At 36.6% G+C, this 22,321-nt stretch overlaps 4 protein-coding genes across 7 annotated transcripts; 2 read left to right on the plus strand and 2 right to left on the minus strand.

The window, feature by feature from the left end:
- Nucleotides 1-1,094: 1,094 nt before the first annotated feature.
- On the minus strand, nt 1,095-8,993 carry gpat3 (glycerol-3-phosphate acyltransferase 3). Of its 4 annotated transcripts, none has more exons than XM_081390921.1 (15): nt 8,773-8,922; nt 8,358-8,584; nt 7,466-7,549; nt 6,233-6,430; nt 5,872-5,938; nt 5,006-5,300; nt 4,319-4,393; nt 4,026-4,115; nt 3,479-3,572; nt 3,276-3,391; nt 3,136-3,191; nt 2,850-2,935; nt 2,644-2,772; nt 2,021-2,100; nt 1,095-1,730 (listed from the first exon to the last, which is right to left on the minus strand). In XM_081390921.1, exons 4-15 carry the CDS (start codon nt 6,374-6,376, stop codon nt 1,613-1,615), a joined length of 1,350 nt encoding a protein of 449 aa, XP_081247047.1. In that variant the 5' UTR covers nt 6,377-6,430; nt 7,466-7,549; nt 8,358-8,584; nt 8,773-8,922; the 3' UTR covers nt 1,095-1,612. The 4 variants fall into 4 exon arrangements, with proteins under 4 accessions (XP_081247047.1, XP_081247048.1, XP_081247046.1 ...); XM_081390922.1 differs by lacking the exon at nt 8,773-8,922 and adding an exon at nt 7,920-7,969 and having other exon boundaries at nt 8,358-8,479; XM_081390920.1 differs by lacking the exon at nt 7,466-7,549 and having other exon boundaries at nt 8,773-8,993.
- Nucleotides 8,832-13,526, plus strand: abraxas1 (abraxas 1, BRCA1 A complex subunit). The gene is made up of 9 exons (XM_081390924.1): nt 8,832-9,286; nt 9,418-9,508; nt 9,652-9,688; nt 9,986-10,052; nt 10,168-10,364; nt 10,459-10,578; nt 11,292-11,376; nt 11,473-11,587; nt 12,369-13,526. The coding sequence occupies exons 1-9, from the start codon at nt 9,200-9,202 to the stop codon at nt 12,743-12,745; spliced, it is 1,176 nt and encodes a 391-aa protein (XP_081247050.1). The 5' UTR covers nt 8,832-9,199; the 3' UTR covers nt 12,746-13,526.
- mrps18c (mitochondrial ribosomal protein S18C) lies at nt 13,045-15,214 on the minus strand. The gene is made up of 7 exons (XM_081390925.1): nt 14,680-15,214; nt 14,077-14,249; nt 13,755-13,813; nt 13,576-13,659; nt 13,428-13,485; nt 13,278-13,337; nt 13,045-13,183 (listed from the first exon to the last, which is right to left on the minus strand). The coding sequence occupies exons 2-7, from the start codon at nt 14,147-14,149 to the stop codon at nt 13,107-13,109; spliced, it is 411 nt and encodes a 136-aa protein (XP_081247051.1). The 5' UTR covers nt 14,150-14,249; nt 14,680-15,214; the 3' UTR covers nt 13,045-13,106.
- On the plus strand, nt 14,785-22,180 carry helq (helicase, POLQ like). The gene is made up of 18 exons (XM_081390919.1): nt 14,785-15,271; nt 15,353-15,932; nt 16,033-16,211; nt 16,356-16,556; nt 17,066-17,138; nt 17,229-17,326; nt 17,411-17,509; nt 17,598-17,743; nt 17,828-18,067; nt 18,396-18,537; nt 18,794-18,898; nt 18,986-19,190; nt 19,397-19,554; nt 20,163-20,261; nt 20,495-20,668; nt 21,014-21,127; nt 21,232-21,366; nt 21,971-22,180. Exons 1-18 carry the CDS (start codon nt 15,077-15,079, stop codon nt 22,052-22,054), a joined length of 3,027 nt encoding a protein of 1,008 aa, XP_081247045.1. The 5' UTR covers nt 14,785-15,076; the 3' UTR covers nt 22,055-22,180.
- The last annotated feature ends 141 nt before the right edge of the window (nt 22,181-22,321 follow it).

The raw sequence follows: 22,321 nt of genomic DNA on the forward strand, positions 1-22,321 counted from the left end.
CTCTAACTAATGGCAGGTCCTCGGCAAAAGCGAGGTCATTTACCCTTCTGATTAGGTAAGCCAGTCAGTTCCAGGCAAACTGTGATTTAAAATGATGTCCAGCTTGAACTACATTCTCCAGGAAAATGATCTAATTTAGTGATTTATTCATATTTACTGAGTGTACTGGCATTACATTTGTATAGATCACATCTGGGTAAAAACAGAAATCGGGAAAATCAAATCAAAATACAGAGACGTGGCCGCCTGTCGCACAGAGTCTACATTCGAGGCTCTGCCGGGGTCACTTCCATGCTTTTTATGATGTCGCTTTGAAATCTATCCGAATCACATTAAATTGGATATAAAGATGTGCAGACACATACATCACAGTAAATGGTGTGCCAGAGCACTGCTCGTGGAGAATCCCACCTCAACAATCAGGTTATAAAATCGGCTTCAGATCCGATTAATAATTTACAATCCTGTTAGGGGAGAACAAACATTTCTGTTCAAGCAATTTAAGTTGCAGGACTGTTATTAAAGCCCGCTTCTACTTTTCACAGGGGCTGGAGGATCGTCTGGGGATGTGCGGTCAGTCAGAGAGAGAGAGAGAGCGAGAGAGAGAGCTAAGCCTGCTTCAGCCCTCTGTGCCAGAGAATAACTATGTTCTATTTCACACTCTATGCTTTCTTTATTAAACTGCCATTGCAGTAAGCACATATTGCTCACCGTCTCCTCTTTGAATTTACCGTGACTGCAACCTCTCCTTTTCCCCGTGCTGGGAAACTTTCTGTCGACTTTCCGTAGCAAAATGTTAGCGCCTAATGACTTTATAATGGCAGACGTTTCAATGGAGCTCCAAGTAAAATGAGCTGGTGCTCGTGCAATTAAAGCTCAATGGTGCTTTGTGCATCACCCATCACTAATTGACACAAGGGAGACAGATTTGCCTTTTCGCAGAGGCCTGAAAAGTGCCTGCAGGCTTAATGTAATTATTGTATAGCTTATGTGCTTGTTACATTCTACACAGGTTTTGCTCACATAATGTACTTCGAGAATATTACAGGTTAACTGCTAAATATCGTATGAAATGATTAATGCTTTGAGAGATGAATGTTTCATTTCATTATTTTATTAGGAAAGACAATCATGATAGCGAGTTGTTTGATGTGGCTCAAATGTTTGGTAACAGTGACCTCTAGTGTCCACACATGAACAGCCCACTGGACCTGAGAATAGTGTGTGCAGCTTACATTCTGTAAGAGCTTTAGTATCTTTAAGAAATCATGTAACAGGAATAAAATGTGAACATGCACAAAGTGAATATTTTAGCATGCAAATCTATACACTGTATTGTGGGGGGGAACTAGAACCCAATAATGATTGAGAACAAAGTGAAAATCTAATGCGTTTCAGCAAGTATCGTAGCTATGCATCAACAATTTAAGATTTCTGTACACAAAAAAGTAAAAGTTCAGATCTCAAGAATATATTTTCCAGTTTATAAAAAGTTGCTGAATCAAAAAGAGCAACATTGCACAGCAGCGGGACTGTGCCGATTGTGCCCAGTGGCTGAGCTAGAAGTGTTTCTCACTTTCAGATCAAGTTCATAAATAGTGTGAGCTGAAATTTACATGGGATCAACAAAGGCTTCATGAGAGTCCGAGCCTACGATCATACTGCTGTACATCTTCTGTTGCTCCTCCTTGTATGACTCCTTGACCTTTGCTCTCTTCAGTCCTCCATCCCTGCAACATAATCATACTGTAATCTATAGCAAATCTATATAATCTATAGCAATTTGTGACTTGCCAGGCTAACAGTTGATCAATTTGAGATTATATTGCCACTCATATTAATCATCCTTACACTAGTACTAAAAACTTTAATGGACATTTAAATATTATGAATAAATAATATTTTCTCCAGAGAAAGCAAAAATAAATTGAATAATAAAAAATGCTTACATATATGCATATTTAATTTATAAAAATAATGTGTAAATATATGTATTAACACAATAAGTTTATATTCTTACCAGGACAAATCCACCAGTCCTCCCTGATATGCTATTGCTGATTTTACTCTGTTAGCAAAATTAACAGCATCCTCTCCATCCTACAAAATACATATTCAGATATTCAGATACAATGAAATAAAGGCTCCAGTTAAAGTCTACCAGTTAAAAGTTTATATACACCGGAAATGCTCATAAAAGTAACTGAAACCAAGAAATAATCAAAGTGGGGAATTATGTCACCCTGTGCTTATACCACAGTTCACAATTACTCGTTAAAAGATCGCAATCTCGATTCAAACACCCGCGTGATGTCATTCCTAAATGACAACGATTCGCCTTTGTGTGTGTCAATTAAACATTTGACAAGACATTTTGACAGTTGTCATGTATAGGCATGAAACGGCTTTACAAATAGTATTTTCAACTACACAGTATCATTGTTTCTGTGTTGCAAATATTAAAATTAGCATATAAGTACTGGGATAAAAGTTTATAGGTCAGATATAAACACTGATGTCTATAGCAGCGATCAAAATAAAGCAAATCACCTTATTGTTATTGTAAATTCATGTTTCTGCTTAGGCTCCAGCATTCGTGGAACCTTACATAGGACGTACAGACAGATAAATGTTTCTGCTTACCTGTCGAGTCATAGGCGGGAGGTACCACACGTTGCACACAATGGCCCAGCTTGTCATCATTCTGAGGATGTAGCTCACCATGTTATACTTGGCACTGTTCCAGAAGGCATCACCAAACTGAGGGTCATACTGAAAGAGAGAAGAACATGAGGTGCGTCCCTTTCAGTGGGTGCCTGTAATACTGCCGTAGGAAAGCACTGGCTTACCTTGATTGCAACTGGGTATATAGTTCCACCTATTTCAAAGCTTCCCTTCTTGAACATCATGACTGATGTATTATTAATGCAAGTTCCTAAAATGAACACAAAGACAGAGCATAGGGAGTTTGAGAATAGAATAACAAATGGCATAGAGATATATTCAAATAAATATGTGAAATATGTATTTATAAATGAAATATGTATACTATGATTTTTGATACTTTTTTGATACTATTTACTGCATAATTAATGCTTTACTATATGCATAAGAACACATGAATATAACTTGTACCCTCTGGGAAGATCAAGATTGGCAGCTTAGTTTTATCAGCAATATGGTCTTTCAACCTGCGGAAAGAGCAAAACTGAGGCTTTATGTTCTAAGCGAGGACATACCAACTTCAACAGACTAATAAATACACACTTTGTCACCTTTTGGCAACCGCATGGCGATCTTTCATCTCGGATCTCTCAAACCAAACATGAGGACAGGATCGCACTATTGACCTCTGAATGACCCCCAAGAGGCCTCCGTGAACTTGACCTACCTGAGGAGGATAAAACTGAGTTAAAGACACCTGAGACCTTCTACAGACACACAACGTCACACATCTGATAAAGTCAGCGCGACTCACCATAGCATAACATCCATCGTTCGCCAGAATGACAATGTCAATCGGGGAGGTGTGGTTGGCCACACAGATACCTCCTTTTTTTGGACGATTCTCTCTGTTATGCATCCCATGAGACAAATATAAGAAACAATGGTCATTTGACTATATTAGGGAGTGTTAAAAAGAAAAAAGATGTGTATGCATGGCCGAGAATGACAATGAGACATAATAATGACCCCCTTATCCATCTCAGCAAATACATTGTAAGCCACCGTAATTTCTAGAGATTATAACTAAAACTGAATTGCTTGTATCCACAGCAGTCGTCCTTTAGCTTTTTTTACTTTCTAAAAGTACTGCAATGGTTGCAAAATGCAAAAACAGATATAATAAAGTCCACAGTAAATGATATTTGATGTACGCCACTGTTTTCGTGACCAGTTTGTGTATGTGTTTTATGCTAGGGAGAATGCTGGAGAAAAACACTTGAGAAGCAGAGGGAAACTGAAAACAGTGAGACAACGATTAAAGTGGAACAACTGGGATAAAAAAAGAAGCAGTGACTCACTTATTATGATAGCGGATGGTTGCAGACAGGCCTCTGGCACAAATTCTGTAGCATGTAATATGAACCAAATCACTGAGCCAGCTCTTCGCACTGAAAGAGACACAAACCCTCCGCTTTAAGAAATGCTTCTTCAAACTCAGTCAAAATATTAAAATATCATTCCATCCATATATAACAAACATATTTGAAAACACTTTTGTTCAAGTTGAACATATCTTATTCAGTCAGTCCATAAACGGAGGACAAGAGAATATGGTATAATTACTGTATTTATGGCATGCAATATTAATTACTTGCTGTTAGGAAGCAGTCCAACAAGAGAAGTTCCTATCACCAACCAGCTCAATCCGATAGCAGCCAAAGTAATCCTATGACAGAGCAATGATATGATTCATATACATATGGATGAATCACAAAAAAAAAACATGGCCAGGTCACATTTCCAGGTTACAATAATGAGAATGAGAAAGTGGGAAATGTCTTTAAGTGTAATGATTGATATATATATATATATATATATATATATATATATATATATATATATATATATATATATATATATATATATATATATATATATATATACTGTTAAAGATGTTTTGACGGCTTTATATACTTTTTTTATGTTTTGAAGTCTCTAATGATCACCAGCATTTTAATATATTTTAAAATGTAATTTATTCCTGTGATGTCAAAGCTGAATTTTGGGCATCATTACTCCGGTCTTCAGTGTCACATAGTCCTACAGAAATCATTCTGATATGCTGATTTGGTGTACAAACATTTCAACAATTCTGCTGAAAACTGTTGTGCTGCTTAATATTTTTTTCTGGATTATTTGATGAATAAAGTAACCTTCGATGAAAGTAAAAATATCCTTTTGTAATAACGTAAATGTCTTTATTGTCACTTTTGATAATTATAATGCATCCTTGATTAAGTTATGTCACTTAATGAGTGAAATATCAGTCCAAGCTCACCTGAGAGGCAATAAAATACAGTAACGTATGAAAACTCCCAGGCCCCATATGATGGTGAGCCGCACGCTGATGTAGCGAAAGTTGTTGTTGGTTCGCGTGAGAAGGTTCCAGGAAGCCAGTTCCTCCGACGTGAAGCGCTGAGTCACCTGGTCCTCGACAATGTTCTCAATGCCATTCTTACAGAAATAGAAGACATCACACAGAGTAAAGTCTCCCCCCACCAGATTTTTGGGATGGGTCCGTCGCAGTTCTTCGATCTCCTCCTCCATAGAACCGTCCTTTTTTTCAATTATCCCTGAGAAAACATTGTGAGTTTGAAATTAGTTATTTTCTTGAGGATCCCACATGAGCACACAATGCTTTTGTGACACAGTTGCCACTATATACTTTACTTTCTTTGTTTTCTGGAGCACGTATGTATGATTTCTAATGTAAGTATGATTTCATGTGTGTCCTGAGATCAGGATACATACAGTTCATCAGCGAAAATACCCAGCCTGAAACCGGGTAAAGTTCATAAATAAGATCAGCTGAAATTATGAAATCCGTCACTTGTTGCAATACCAAATGCAGACTCACCATGACTGACAGGCATCAAGCCAATAAATAATAAAAGCATTTACAACATACAAAGAGCTAACTTAAACTAATACTTAAAAATATGAGTAATGAATAATTAAATAAGACAAACAACATTTTTATTTTCATTTTTACTTTTTCACACATTTTTATGATTGTGTAATATGCAGCATCAAAGAGGAAGCGGTGGCTTCACATGACATTTTCTTGAATTCAAATGCTTGTATTTAATGCACATGATGTCTCATAGTAATAAATATTTTTCCTGGACAGACACCCTCACTCACCGTTGGCTGACTGTGATGGCAGTGTTGGCTGTTCCCGCTGTCCTCTTTGGATCCTGAGAGTCGCCCACTAAACAGTACAGAAGTTATTCATGGGAAACCTTTGACACAATGATTCCTACTCAAAGTCAAAGTGCAATGTCTTCCTCTGAAATAAATACTAAAAACAAAACTTTTATTTGAATTTCGTGCCTTTTGACCCTCTTTTGCAAGTTTGTCTTGGCATCATCAACTTCTGTCATGTCTAAAGAAAGTAAAAAAGCTTTCCAAGTTTGCAACTACAATTAATTGAAATATCATCAGGCATGGAAAGCAAATAATAGTCATATGTCTTTAGAAATGAGAAATGACTTATACCCTTTACCTCTAGTATCTTAACCAGAACCTTGATGTAGATATCTGTGAACCCCAGGGAGACACCAAACATGGCAGGTAACATGATGAGCCCCACTACTATGGATAGCCACAGCTGGAAGAGGACAAGTGCGACGTCCCAAGCACCTTCCATCTCTCTGCTCTCCTTCCTGTCAGTCTATGGGACTGGGCTCTGAGCTCAGGCCATCTGCTCAAATGTGCGAAGGTAAAAGCCAAAACAAGAGGTGGTGCTTATTTAAAAGGCCATGTTGTAATCAATGTGTTAATACTGTCTCTGGCTGTTTTTTTTTTTTTTTTTTTTTTTTTTTTTATATGTGGTTGGCCTGCTTCTGTATTACTGTACAGTGCCTGACCCATTTTTGCAAAGTTCACTTTAACAAAATGCACTGTAATCATTTTTAAAACAATCAAGTGGAAAATCTCAGCTGATTTGTTGCCTTATTTAAAAAAAAAAGAACAAAACAAATCTAACCAATATTCCTACCTAATACGTTCATTGTACTTTTTAAAGTTATTAATGGTCCCACAGATATCTGTTTTGATTTTACTTAACTAGACTATTATGTCAAATCAAACAGCTTATAAACACCTATTTTTGTCATTTATTTCATAGAATTTTCTTTAAAGTTTTTATTATAGTGGCAGCTAATATGCCAACTAGTTTATTTGAGTAACATTAGCTGTAGTCACTTTTATTATTATTTTTTTTATTTGTGGCTATCTTGAGTTATTTACTTATTTGTATTTGTATTTTTTTATATATATAACGTTACATCTGTGGCTAACAGCTGTTTTATGTTTTGATATAATATTAGCTGGAGTAATATGGTATTTTATTTTTTATGACATTTATGATTTCTATCTGTAGTAACTGTGTGTGTGTGTTTTTTTACATAATTATTTACTTGTTATTGAAATTTGTGTCTAACATAGCTGTGCTGTAACTTAGTAGCAATGGTATTTAGGCGGAAACTCTGTACGTAAGGGTCTCCGTAATGTATTAATCCCCCTAAACTTGCTCCTGAAACGACCATAATATAATTGCAATTCTGATGGATTAGTTTGACGAACTATAATGGCACATAATGAAGTTATCATCGAGAAATGTAATGGCTTGAGTTGTCCGTCTGTTCCTTTTCCGTTATTAGAAACCCCCTTGGCATACGATAAACAGTAAAACAACAGCAGCGACCAAACAAGGGTTAAGAATCAGTACACACACCTTCACAATACCAGGATAACATTCAATTCTTCATTCCCGACGTCTGGAGATGATGTTTCATGCACTGTGTCCAAAATCCCGAAACTATGTCCGAAAAAGTTCTCGTGTGACCGGTTACAAAGTTCGGACACAAAATATAGTTAAATCATGCACTAGCGCCTCCTTGTGGTAAAAACAAAGGTGTCACATTTCAAACTGCTTTATCCTAATCGTGTTGTTTACAGCCCTAATAAACGCTAAAATTCTTGTTAAATGACAAGTTTAATCTAATTGGTCATAAAAATACACTAAAATTGGCAATTTGTATGTGACATAAAATATAAAAAATATATTAAACAAACAAGAATATTTTTCTTAAAAATCATATTCTAGAATAATCTATATTATTCTAACAAATTTTCAGTAAAAAATAGATAAACAACTTTAACAACTCACAAACAACTCAGCCTTTTACCTTACTGGGAAGTACAAACACCAGCGATGTTTTCTTCAAAACAAAATATACTTAAAAACCACAAGAGAAAGAGTAAAAAGAGAAATACATTTCAAGGCTAGTTTGTAATAGATATGTACACATAGATTCCTAATTAGTAGATTTTCTAAGGGCCGCTATACGTAAGCCGTCCGCCATATTGGAACGGTCAAAGCAGGTCCGTGAACATTCGAGATCAAGTTAACTGCGCATCTGCAACCTAAGTTAGATGCAGCATGTATGAATATCTATATCTGCAATAGACTCCAGTAGATGATTTTGATAAACACAATACAACAGGACGAAGGCGTCAGCTAACCTGACATTAAAATGTTACCATAGTACAAACATCAAAACGCACCATAGTGAAAACCTGTAATATTGAGTTAATATGTATAAAACACAAATCAACACACTCACCTGTGAAAGGTTTCCCCATTTCTTTAGAAATTTAGTTATTGGTGGTTTCACAATCAGAAGCTGCGCAGTGTTGTGGTATCATGACCGTGAGTGACGAGCGTGACGACACGCTGAACCGTTCCAAGATGGTGGGTGCGTCGATCAATTATAGACATATGTTGGCGCCGTAAGCCGTCCGCCATATTGGAGCGGTCCGTGAACATTCGAGAGCAAGTTAACTCGAGCATCTGCAACGTAGTTATATGCATGTATGATGAATATGAAATAAACTAACACAATACAACAAGACGAAGGCGTCAGCTGACATGACGTTAAAAAGTTCCCATAGTTAAAAGTAAAAACATCAAAAGTACTACAGTAAAAACATGTAATGTTGAGACAATACTTATGAAAATTCAAATCAACACATTCTCACCTGTGAAAGGTTATCCCATTTCTTCGGGAATTTAAATCTCGGCGGTTTCACATCCAGAAGCTGCGCTATGTTGTGGCATCATGGATTCTTACTGTAAGTGACGACACGCTGACAGTTGCAAGATGGCGGGCGCGCCTACGTGTCTGCAGCGGGGAAATGTGGATTTCTACGTATACATTTCTATGCGCCGAGCTGCCGACGTGTGCTCGGTCGAATGTGGCATCTACTTATAAATGTCTATGTGGTTTCGAATTTCTCCGCACCACGTGGTGGCAGCACAAGATAGTGTTTAGCTGTAAACTGTCGTCTCGAGAGCAGAGAACAACTAAACGAAAACTACGAGCGCAGAAAGTTATACATGTAGCCTAGTAACTCTAACTTAAAACTATGATGTTGCGATAGTTAACTCACGGTTTATTTCAAAAGCATGGAGGAATTCAACACAACTGTCCGTATATCGGGTTTCGTGTTGAGTTCACTGATGTTTCATCATTTGAACAGTGATGCGGATGTGGTAAGTGGCAAAGGTCCTAACGTGACCATATGACTGGGTTTGCATTAAATAGCAAACTAAGAAGTCAAATGCGTCCGCTAAGCATTCCCTCAGTCCCATAACTCCTATTTACATTTGTACTGTGTTTAAAGGAAGGTCTTATTCTTGGAGAGAGTGTAGGAGAGGAGAACTGTAGGATCACAGACTCTCAAATTGATCACATACAGTTTGAGCACACTATAAGTAAGTTGACTCTACTTATTACATATCAGATAATAGTTACAAACCGAAACTCAAAGTTTGCTCAGAAGGAACCAATATCTCATGACGAATGATAGCCTTAACAACAAAACCCTAGTGTCATCGTGATGTTTTCTCTTTTTCAGATATTCAAAAACACATCCCTTGTCATAAACTGCATAGGTAAGTGAATTGTTTAGGATTTTCCCACAATCCTCTTTTCATATAAAACAGAGGTGGTTCTCAACTGGTTTCACTTTAGGGCCTGGATTGTACATTTGGACATCACATGGTTGGCCAATACAGTACAAAAATTGTTTATCATACAGAAATGATTAAATATGTACTGATAATCAAATATTTTGAACTGCAAAATGATTTTTACATGTATATAGTGTTTTACGCTTATTTCTGGCCACTGATATAGAGGTTTTAAAAACAGACTTCTTTTTTTTACCATTGCCTCAATCCTCTTGAAAGCTTCTACGGTAATGCTGGCGATGTGAGTGAGCAGAAAATAAGACAGATTTTGTCAGATTACAAAAAGGTATTTTCCACTTTCTAAATATATATATATATTTTTTTTTCACTGCTGAATAAATCTGAACGTGATTTGCATTAACAAATTGTGTTTTTCTTGCCACATATTTACTTGTGTCAAGGAGAATGTGATTGGGTGGTATAGACAACGAAGAAATACCAGACAGCAAATGACCTTCATGGAACAAGTGATTCATCAGAATATGAGAAAGATTCTGTCCAGTCAGGAACTTGTTTTCATGTTGCTCACACCCTCTCAGGCAACGACTTCAGGCTCCACACATCGCCTCGAGTTCTCCGCTTTCTTATGGCACAGCAGGTGAGATCCTCTCAACTCTGGCACACAGACATAAACCAGACCTTTGAAGCTTAGAGAACTGTGGTAATTGAATGTATTTATTATCTCCATGCAGCCAGTACAACAATATCCCCATCTTTGTGAGCAACCTGGGAAACCTTGAACAACAAGACTACTGGAGAGTGTCAGGCACATGTCCATCTTTAGGACAGAGTCAAGCTGTTAATCAACACAGGTACATTCAGAAAATAAGTTTAAATCCAATTAAGGGCTGTTTAGTTGTGCTTGCCAAGGCAAACACATATAGTACCTGCCAAAAGTGTGGACACATTCATTTTTAAATATTTTTGATAGAAGTCCCTAATGCACACCAATGCTGCATTGATTTAATCAAAAATACAATAAAATTTTGAAATATTATTACTATGAAAAATATTTGTTTTCTATTTTAACAAATAAAAAAATAAGAATGATTTCTGAAGGATCATGTGACACTGAAGACTGAGAAAATTTAGCTTTGACATCACAGGATTAAATTACATTTTCAAAACATATTCAAATAGAAAAGTTATTTAATTTGCAATAATATTTTGCAATATTACTATTTGTACTGTATTTTTGATTAAATAAATGCAGCTTTGGTGAGCATAAGAGACTTCTTTCAAAAACATTAAAACATTGTATTGTTTCCAAACGTTTCAAAATATATTTATTTATTTGTTTGCCTGGTAAACATCCCATAGACTTAAGGAGGGTGCGAGCCGTATTAAATAGGTCTGGAGGATCATGGGCTACTAGCCTTGAAACCACATAGCAATACAATTAAAACACTTAGCTAACATAGCAAAAAGTTTTGCTCTTGCAAGCACCACTCACATTTTCTTCAGAAAATATAAAAATCTAGCCTTTTATTTGGAAGTGATGAATTTTTTTTTTTTTATCTGCCAGGACCAAGTTCTTCTGCACAGGGGATGATTTAAAAGAGGTCCGAAATGTCAGCGACATGAATGATGCTTTATTAGGAGAAATGCAGGTTAGTAACTACATTTCACATTAGTTGCTAAAGTTTCTCCATTGTGATTTGAATATATGTAATCATGAACTTTCATATCCATCTTTTTTTATACAGAAAGTGTGCGAGGAAGTGGAGAAGAGTGAAAGAGCAGTTGAGAAACTTCAAGAGGACATTACGCAGCTAAAGGAGGCAATTGAGAAACAGAAAAGACACTCAGAGAAAAATGAATGTAAGATCATTTATTTCTAGTACACTTTATATTGACGCCTCCCAGGCCAATCACACTATGAACTGAGGCTTCCCATGGCAGATTTAAAACATAAAAGAGCTTCAGTCTTGTAGTGTGCACTTGAATACAGATCTTGTTGTAATGTCACTGTTGTAACCTTATTTTTAATTTAACTGATGAATATTATTCACGCTCTCATTATAGTATTATAATATTACATTACCGGTAATTTGTTTAATCAGGTTATTAGTTTAATTTGATTAAAAACTGACTGCATTTTAAGTGTATGTTTACACAACGATGTACTAAAAGCAGAAAAGTTTTTCCACGTACAGACGACAACGTAGTCAAAATGATCCCCGTTCACATGGATTTGTGAAAATGACAAAAGCGCTGTATTATGCATGCCAGGCCAGTAGTTCGCAATGTCACTTTGTAAAGAAAAACTACACGCTTATAGACTGTACATTTTTCCACGGAGACGAAAACTTTGTTTTCAAAAACTTGAGATTTGAAATCCGTCTTTTTTTTTGTGTACGTGTTTTATTTGATTTTTTACACCGTGTGGAGTAAAAGAACAGCCAAAACACATAAAAAGTTTTCCGTTTTTTAGTTGAAAATAGTGTCGTGTAAACAGTCTTCATACAGAACCTATTCAAAGCGTTTGATACCATAAATATCCTGATTTTTCTACCAATCATTTGCAGCTAGCACACTATGAACTTAGGCTTGTCATCACAGATGGTAATCCCATGAATAACTGAATAACATTGTATTTCAGCCCACAAATGTGCCTCTCCAGAAGAACCCAAAGAGAACATACCTCTATGCTCAGCTCTGAGAACTCTCTTCCCCAATGCGCCCTCATTACGGACACAGACCCTCACTGTTCAGGGCTTCCCCATATTAGAACTGTGCTGTAATTCTGACCATAACATTGATATTTCCACCAAGCTGCCTCTGATTCTGGAGACTCAACACACCAGGAGGAAGGACGCAGCCCCCAGACTTAGGAAAAAATGCCTCGCTGCTGGTTTTCCTCTGAGACTTAAAAGGAAAAGGAAGGCTAACGATATCAGCGAGTCGGCCCCTGAGAGCGGGTCAGATACAGAGATCGAGATGAATGGACAGAGCAGAAGTAACTCTCCTGTCTTTTAAAGGGTAAAACTGAGCTTGTTCTTATTTGTACATCAATCTAGTCATGACTGGAAAGCATTACACATTTTATACCTGGAGGTTACTTCTATCTTGATATGCGAATATTTTCTTTAATATCATTTTTTAAACTTTGTTTGTAAATGTTCCCTAGAAAATTAAAAGTTGAAGCCACATTATTGAATTGATCAGTTTTATTAATGTTTTCATTTTGGTAGTACATGAATTTCTGGTTTATCAAATTATCATAATTATGTTTCACCGTTTAGATTTTTTTTAAACCATTTGGTATGTTTTTACAAACTACAAATTTACACAAACAATAACACAAAGATGGCCTTCAGAGTCAGTCTTCATACAGAGCCTATTCAGAGTGTTTGATACCACAAATATCAGGGTCTTTCATAAACTGTGGATTCTTCAGAGTGACTGACATAAAACCTGAGGATAGGACAAAGCTTTGTTAGTCAAATATCTTGGTTTGACTATATACATGGATATTTGACTGAAATCATTGTCAGCTATAAATTCTTACCCATTGAACGAGCTTTCTTTATTGCTTTCGATACCTCCTTCTGCTTTCGACCGCACAAGCCTGTGAGCAAGAGAGTTCCGGTGTCCTAAATGACTCGATCACAATTATTTTAAATATGAAGGCAAATATTTGAACCCATAGACCTCTCACCTGTTATGTGTCTGCCGTATACTCTGCCTGTGTGTGGTGAAATGAACTGGGACAACAGCTGGAGAAAGATTTCCAAAAGAGTGCTTTCATTATTATTACAATAAAAATATAGAAAACAAGTATTCATATTCTTGTTCATTTTACCAACCTGGACGTTTTTGAAGTCTACAGTTATATTGCAGAGGATGCAAGTTTTAGGGGGTTGCTTGTATGGGTTTTCCATTTTGATAGGCTGGATAATACATCATTTTGCAATGTTAGTGCAAATAATTATTCAGATGGTTCTAGAAAACAACATCAGTTCAACTCTCCGACAGAAACACTTGCCATATCATCTTTCTTAGGCGGATCTTGTTGAGATGTTTTCAGACTTCTGATGCATTGTGCTGGAACAGATGAAATGAAATATTCATACATGCTGCCATACATCAACTTTTGTTAAACAGATCAGGACAGCATCTTATATCTTGCTTTAAAGTCTATGTTAATCACATTATTAAATGTCTACTGATAAAGAAGCGGTGTGCTTCTCATAAGAGAGCTTACGAAAATGTACTTGTCCTCTGAGTAAGAAAATAACTAACGTTAGCTGTCCTGGAAAACCTTTTGCATATCCAATTATTAAGAAAAAAAAATGTTTCAAAGATACCTGTAGCCCTAGGGGTGACTGGTTGTTTGGGGAAAGCCTGTAATAACAGGCGACTAAAAGAAAGGGCAAGCATTCTTCGGTCCGTTCAGGAGGCCACCATGACAGTTTCTGCTTTCTTCTTCTGCAGAGTCACTTATCGCTATATGTATGGGTTTGTTGCGATCTACCGCCAACTACAGGATCGGAGGAAGCAAAATATGTGTCATAATGAAATTAACAAATATATAAAATATTGAAATAATTAAGACCTTTACATATTATTGAAACATAACAGATATACAATATAAATGATAACTGTGCAATGGAAAATAAAATGTAATTCTAATTATAAAATAATATATTTTATAAATGTATATCAGAATATCATTTGTATAAAAAGATTTAGTAGTTTTGCAGTCTTGAAAGACTTTTTTGGAAAGAGGTAGTTTAAATACATTTGGAAAAACTTTGACAATTTTTGTTATTGAAATATAATTGATATAAAATGTTTTGATATAAAACTTTTTTTAGACAGAGGGAGTTTTAATGCATTATAAAAAGTGGATATAACATTTAAACAATAAAGAATTAATGGAAAATAAAATATGTTTTTTATATAAATACCTTTTGTGTTTTTACAGTTTTTAGTATTTTGCATTCTAAAGGGACTTTTGTTCTACTTTTTCCCGTCTCGACACTTTAACAGTCACGTGGTCCAAAGGCGAAGTTCCATTGGTCATCTCCATCATTTCGAAAGTCCTTTTTTTTTGGTAAACATTAGTTACTGTATCGCCGCTCGCTATTCCACCGTTATTTTGTGCAATAATAGATATTTAGTTATTTGTTTAGGGCTTTGACGGACTGACTAAGGTCAGTTACCTAACTTAGCTATGATAAAGACTTCCAGTAGATGATTAAACAGCTTTGGCTCTTTGTTGCTGTTGTCAGTTACTGACCCTTCGTCAGTAATATCACACAATGCTGTAACTTAATCTCCGTGTGGAGTAGCATTACAGTAGTAATGTATACTGACAACCACATACACGAAATTGTGGTAAAACGCAACCCTTCGTCCTCAAGAAAAAGATCAAGGGACAGCATAAGAAGTCACATCACTCCAGCCAAGAAGCGGTCCAGTTTCACGTCAACAAAATGCACTTCCGGTGAAGAACACAATTGTGCTCAAGACATGACTGAGAATAAAGGCACAGAGCTGGTAAGCAGCCTCTTATTTCTTTTCATTAAAAGATATACGTTGGTTTCAAGCATAATGATGTTTTTTTCTGTACGTGCCCAGTGCTGCAGTGACAATGAGGACTTATTTGAGGGCTATGACAGCATTGTGTGTGACAGCTCCTTTCTGGCTAAGCTTGAAGATGTGGAGCTCCAAATGAGGCAGTGTCATGATCAGCAGACTCCAAACCTCTGTGAGGATTATCTTTCAGACTCTATCTTAGCAGAGGATTTCAGAGACTCACCACTGAGAGCTTTACCTAGCTCTCAACTTGAATTTCAAAAAGCTGTCACAACCCCACACAAAAGCCCTTCCAGGGGTGCACATAACACCTCTACCCCTGATTTGATTAATCCCAGGCCAGCTGTCAATCACGCAGATCTCAATGTCAACAAGCCACCCTCAAAAGCCAGAAGAAGTATGAAAGATCATCTTAAGAAAGTACTGATAGATAATGCAGCAACATCCAGCACAGTCTCCAAGACAGTACGACAAAAGGAAGCTGTGATGACTGAAGAAATGAGTTTTGCTATGCAGGCCATGGAGTCCATATCAGCTGAGGGGGACCTGGGCCCTTTTTTTGGTCTCCCATCCAAAGTTAAAGATCTTATTTTGAGGTTCAAGGGAATCCAGGACTTGTATGGTAAGTATTTCACATTCTTTTCATTTCGGTTTTCTCCTTATCGGCAACTGGTATCAGTGTTTTAACTCTATCATTATTTTCTATTCTCTTTTGCTTTTAGAGTGGCAGAAAACGTGTTTGAGCCTGGATTCATTGCAACAAAGGAGAAATCTAATTTATTCTTTACCAACAAGTGGTGGAAAGACTCTAGTGGCAGAGATTCTCATATTAAAAGAGCTCTTGTGTAGAAAGAAAGATGTCCTGCTTATTTTGCCATACATATCCTTGGTTCAGGAAAAGGTATGCATTTATGTATTTGTGCATGAGTTAAGTATTATCTAAGCAGTTTGACAATTAGAATGCAAGCAGTTTTGGATAATTATTTACAGTATGTATTATTAATCCACTTATCATAGAATGATAGATGCACTGATTTGCCTTTAGGTTCGAGGGTTGGCTGGCTTTGGAATTGAGTTGGACTTCATGGTCGAGGAGTATGCTGGCAGTAAAGGGAAGTTTCCTCCAGTCAAGAGAAGAAATAAAAACTCTCTGTACATCACAACCATTGAGAAAGGACACAGTCTTGTTAATTCACTGATTGAAAATGACCGTCTCGACAATATTGGCCTGGTTGTTGTGGATGAGGTGTGTATCACAAATATTATTATTAAAGTATTTTTTTTTTTTTGGTTTAGTTTTGATTCAGGTTTAGTTTGATTTGATAAGATTTTTAATGCACTTTCTCCCCAAGGCTTCATGTATTTGATGTTGTTTTAATATATATGTTTTTAATTGAAATTTATTCCTGTAATGACCAAGCTGAATTTTCAGCATCATTACTCCAGCCTTCTGTGTCACATGATCCTTCAGAAATCATTCTAATCTGCTAATTTGCTGCTCAAGATGCATTTCTTATAATAATCAATGTTGAAAAACAGTTGTGATGCTTAATAATTTTGTGGAAACCATAGTATTTATTTTTATAATAGCAGCATTTATTTTTGTAACAATGTCAAGACCTTTACTGCATTGTTTAATGCATCCTTGCTGAATAAAAATATTATTATTAGTATTATTTTAATTACTGACCTCAAACTTTTGAATGGTAGTGTATATGATAAGCTTTTTAAATGAATGTATGCTTTTTATTTCAGCTCCATATGCTTGGTGATGGGAGCAGGGGGGCAATTCTTGAAATGACTTTGTCAAAGATTCTGTACATGAGCAGTGAGTATTCTAAAACACACACATGCAGTATACTTCACCTCTGTAATGGACACTCCTTACACTCCCTACCCCATTGCTGTTTTCCCACAGAGTCAACTCAAATTATTGGTATGAGTGCAACACTAGGCAATGTGGGAGATCTTCAGACCTTTCTGAATGCTGAAACCTACACCAATGACTTTCGACCTGTAAGAATGAACTCTGTGTGACTGATTTAGTAAGTCTTTAAATTTGATAAACTCGATTTAAATAAATAACTGGTGTTTCTGTAGGTTGAGCTGAAAGAGTATGTGAAAATAAAGGACAGCATATATGAAGTTGACCCAAAGGAAGAGACATGCTTCAGTTTCTCACGACTCCTGGATTTCAAGGTATTCTTCAAAGCCTTTTTTTCTTTTTAACTCAATAAGATATCGATCGGCTGAGCTCATTGAACTTTTGTGGGATTGACTTTCCCAGTACTCCAGTGGAATGCAGAAGATGGACCCTGACCACATCATAGCCCTGGCCACCGAAGTCATCCCACAACTGTCCTGCCTCATTTTCTGCGCCACCAAGAAGAATTGCGAGAATCTAGCTGGAATGATCTGCAAGTATTTAAATAAGTGCGTAGACCTTTAGATTCCTTAAAGTGCTTTTACATATTGTTTTGTCATTGATATGAAATGAAACCTCTGCCTTTTTCTCAGGGAGTTTCTGAAACACAAGCAGGCAGAGAAAGCCACACTTCTGGGTGAACTGAAGAGCAGTGGGAATGGATCCTTGTGTCCTGTGCTGCAGAAGACTGTGCCCTTTGGCCTGGCCTACCACCACAGTGGACTGACCAGTGATGAGAGGAAGCTGGTGGAAGAGGCCTATTCCTCAGGGGTGCTCTGCCTCCTCACCTGCACCTCTACTCTTGCTGCTGGCATCAACCTCCCTGCACGCAGGTTTGTTTAGGCCTATGCATCTCGAACTCAAGTGGTCCCAGATCAAATTGTTATCAAACCTGGACTAAAAGAGATTTTAAAAACTGTTGAAGTATTGAAAGGGGTTTCTTAATCATGTGTATGTGCCAGTTATTTGGGGGCAGTTGTGGCCTAGGCTAATGGTTAGAGAATTAGACTTGTGATCTTGAGAAAGGCACCTAACCCCCAATCGCTCTATGGGCGCTGCAGTGAATGCCTGCCCACTGCTCCGGTTGTGTGTGTCTACGGCTTGCAGTGTGTGTATGGGTTAACATACTTGGTCTTCACTTCACTTTACTTCAATTCTCAGGGTGATTTTAAGGTCCCCATATGTAGCTGCAGAGTTTTTAAAGAGAAGTCAGTACAAACAGATGGTGGGCAGAGCAGGACGAGCGGGTATTGATGCCATGGGTGAGAGTATCCTTATCCTTCAGGACAAAGATATAAACATGGTAAAGAACACAGATATACATATAACTCTTTTATATTATATTATATTATATTATATTATATTATATTATATTATATTATATTATATTATATCATATTATATCATATTATATTATATTATATTATATTATATTATATTATATTATATTATATCATATTATATTATATTATATTATATTATATTATATTATATTATATTATATTATATTATATTATAGTATATTATAGTATATACAAATGTTTATTTGGCCTCCCCAGGCCAAAGAACTATTGTCTGCACCGATGGAGAAGTGTTATAGTAACCTGCTGCACGATGGAGGGAGGGGCCTCCTCAGTCTCGTCCTGTCTCTCATTGGCCTGAAAGTATGTGAAATGTTTTGATGTAATAATAAATGAGAATTTCTGTCTGGACTACAAGTGCAAACACTAAGCCGTTTCCTTTGATTGTAGATAACTACAACTGTAGAACAAGTGAGGGATTTCATGAAAGGCACACTGCTTAGTGTGCAAGAGGCTCAGGTCAGTCCAGAGAGGAGTTTGTGGGATCTTACAGTGGAGTCCATAGAGACATTGAAGCAGAAGAGCCTCATTGAAGCCTCTGCTGATAATGAAACCATCCTCCAAATCACCAGGCTTGGGAGAGCAACATTCAAAGGTAAAACAGAGTGTGGCATAAGGATTTAAATAATGGAGTTTCATTATTCTGTACATGTATTCATTTACCACAGGGTGGCAATATGACCTTGTTTAGAGATCAGTTAATTTATCTCCACTGTCTATTTTTATTATTTATCACTGTTTTTTTTTTCAGAGCCTCCCTTATGTAATGTTTTCCATTTAAATTATTACTTGCTATTTCAGGTTCAGTTGACCTTAACTACTGCGATCTGCTGTACCGAGACTTATCGAAGGGGCTGGAGGGTTTGCTCCTCAATAGTTTTCTTCACTTAGTGTATCTGGTTACTCCATATGACATGGTGCATCAATGCAAGCCAGATTGGATGATCTACTTCAGACAGGTAAGATGCTTTCATCAGGTTAAATCGGTATTTAGTTATACACTGTTCGAAAGTTTGGGGTCGGTATGATTTTTAATGTTTTAGAAAGAAGTCTCTTATGCTCACCAAGGCTCCATATATTTGATCAAAAACAACGTAGAATTTTATATATTGTATAATTAAAATTTTATATACATTTTTATATAGTGTAAAATGTGATTTACTCTTGTGAGTGAATGGCAAAGCTGAATTTTTAGCATTCTTACTCCAGTCTTGATCACATGTTCCTTCAGAAATTATTCTAATATTCTGATTTGGTGTGCAAGAAACATTTCTTAATATTATCAATGTTGAAAACACTTGTGCTGCTGCCGCTTAATATTCTTCTGGAAACCGTGATGCATTTTTTCAGGATTCTTTAATGAATAGAAAGTTCAGAAGAACAGCATTTATTTAAAGTAGAATGTTTTTGTAACACTATAATGTCTTTACTGTCATTTTCCATCATGCATTCTTGTTGAATTATTATTAAGTATTGTAATATTGTTAAGTATTATAATGTAATTATTAATTTCTTTAAAAAAAAATCATTAGTGAATTCAGTGAATCTGAATTTTTCATTGTACCAGTTTACAAATTTGTCGGCTGCTGAGCAGAAGATGGCCACTGCAGTTGGAGTGCCTGAAAGTTTTGTGGCTAGAAAGGCAGCGGGACAGAGCGTGAGGAAGGTTAGTAAAAACAGCATTCCTCTCATGCTTTAGAATACCATACAAGTGATTCATTACCTTTTTTTCTGTTTGGGTTTAAAGAGCCACAGTAGAAGTACAGTAGAAAGATATAATTAGCCCTTTTAACCCTACTTAAGTTTCTGAGGTAAAGAAAAAAAAAATGTTGTGACCTAAGTTATATTTGATTTCACAATGATGGATTTTGTTCCTGTGTTCTTCTACCTGTGTCTCAGTCTGTGGACATTGTGGTAGTGAATAGGTTGTATCTGGCCCTAGTGCTGTACTCCCTACTGAAGGAGACAAACCTGTGGAACGTGTCTGATAGGTACCAGCTGACTAGAGGCTTTGTTCAGACTCTCCTCAGCTCAGCTTCTGCCTTTGGGTCCTCCGTGCTGCACTTCACTGAGGTTTGGGGCACATCTAAGCAGCATTTAAGGGCGTTTTCAGACTTGTAAATTGTTTGCTTTGTTTTAAAACAGAGACTTAAATTGCTACAGTGTTGCAGTTTCTTCTTAGTTCGGTTCGCTTTCAAATGACAAGGCAAACCTTGTTCAGGCGATCTCGGACCGATTTTTTATTTATTTTTGGTGCAGATCTGAACATGATTTCTGTTCATATACGGTTCCAAAACAAAGGCTCTAAACGAGCCAGGTGTGAAAACGCTCTAAGACATATAATCCTACATATCTACTGCTCCTATCCTGCAGTCAATAATTGATTAGAATACTGTGAGATTTGTCTGTCCATTTCAGGAGCTGGAGGAGTTTTGGGCCTATAAGTCTCTTCTCTTAGAGCTGACCCGTAGATTGACTTACTGTGTGCAGGCTGAGCTCATTCCACTCATGGAGGTGGCTGGAGTAATGGAGGTGTGTGTTCTTGCATCTCAGTTTCTCTAGAATAGTTATGACCAGCATATTTGCTTAAAAGTTTGTGTTTTTATTTTATTATTCTTCATTCTCTTTTGATTCAGCATCGTGCTAAGCAGCTATATAACGCTGGTTACAAGACACTGGCGCATCTTGCCAACGCAGATCCACAAATTCTGGTCCAAACTATTGAAAACCTCTTCAAGAGACAAGCCAATCAAATTATTGCATCAGCAAAAGTAAGTATAATATTCCACTAAATAGCAACATAATATTTCCATATTAGCTTTTTACATGTAAAAGTTTACAAATTTATCCCAAAAAAGTCATCATTTATTCATCCTCAAGCCAAACCTACATTACTTTATTTTTTCTTTGGAACTCAGAAAAAAATAAATAATGAAGTATGTTTTGGTTGATCCCCCCCCCCCCCCCCCATGCATTGGCATCAAATGTTGTTGTCAGCCATTAAAAAGATGCAAAATGATCAAAAAGGCATCATCAAAGTATTTCCTCACACGTTCGCAATCATGTGGCTCAAGAAGACTGCTTTCATGGAGATTTTTTGTGATTTTGAATTCTTTTTGAGGCTTGACATATTCAGTCCTTATTTACTGTCATTGCATGCAAGATTTGCACGCAACAATTGTCTCTACGTTCATCGTAGCTCACACAATGCTTTTGAGAAACGCAGCCCAGAACATTCAGGAAATTTCTCCTTTTCCATCAGACAGAATTTATACAGGTCACATCCAGGGTGTGTAAAGGAATTTCATTTTTAGGTGGTGTATAAATAAAACATCCTTGTGTATTCATGTTAACTTTCTTGATGTTCATTTTCAGATGTTAATAAAAGAGAAAGCAGAGGCCTTGCAAGAGGAGGTGGATGACCTGCTTATGCTGCCATCTGATCTCCCATCTTTGTAAAATCTGATTTTGATTTTTTTATTTATATGCTGTAAATAGTCTGTATATAAGTTCATATATATATGGCATTATGTAAACTATTTTGTACCTATATGTCTGGCTGCAATAAAAATGGAAGTAACCTAGATTTTTGTAACATCTCTATTACTCATTACCATGAGCATACGTTATTTTATATCTTAACGATTTTACAACCACCAGTCAGTCACAAACAGCGTGTTACAATTCCAGCACTGCCTCATGTTGTGAGTTTCAGCCAATCAGGTA

The sequence above is a fragment of the Scardinius erythrophthalmus genome (genome assembly GCF_964197995.2).
Source record: "Scardinius erythrophthalmus genome assembly, chromosome: 17".
Lineage (NCBI taxonomy): Eukaryota > Metazoa > Chordata > Actinopteri > Cypriniformes > Leuciscidae > Scardinius > Scardinius erythrophthalmus.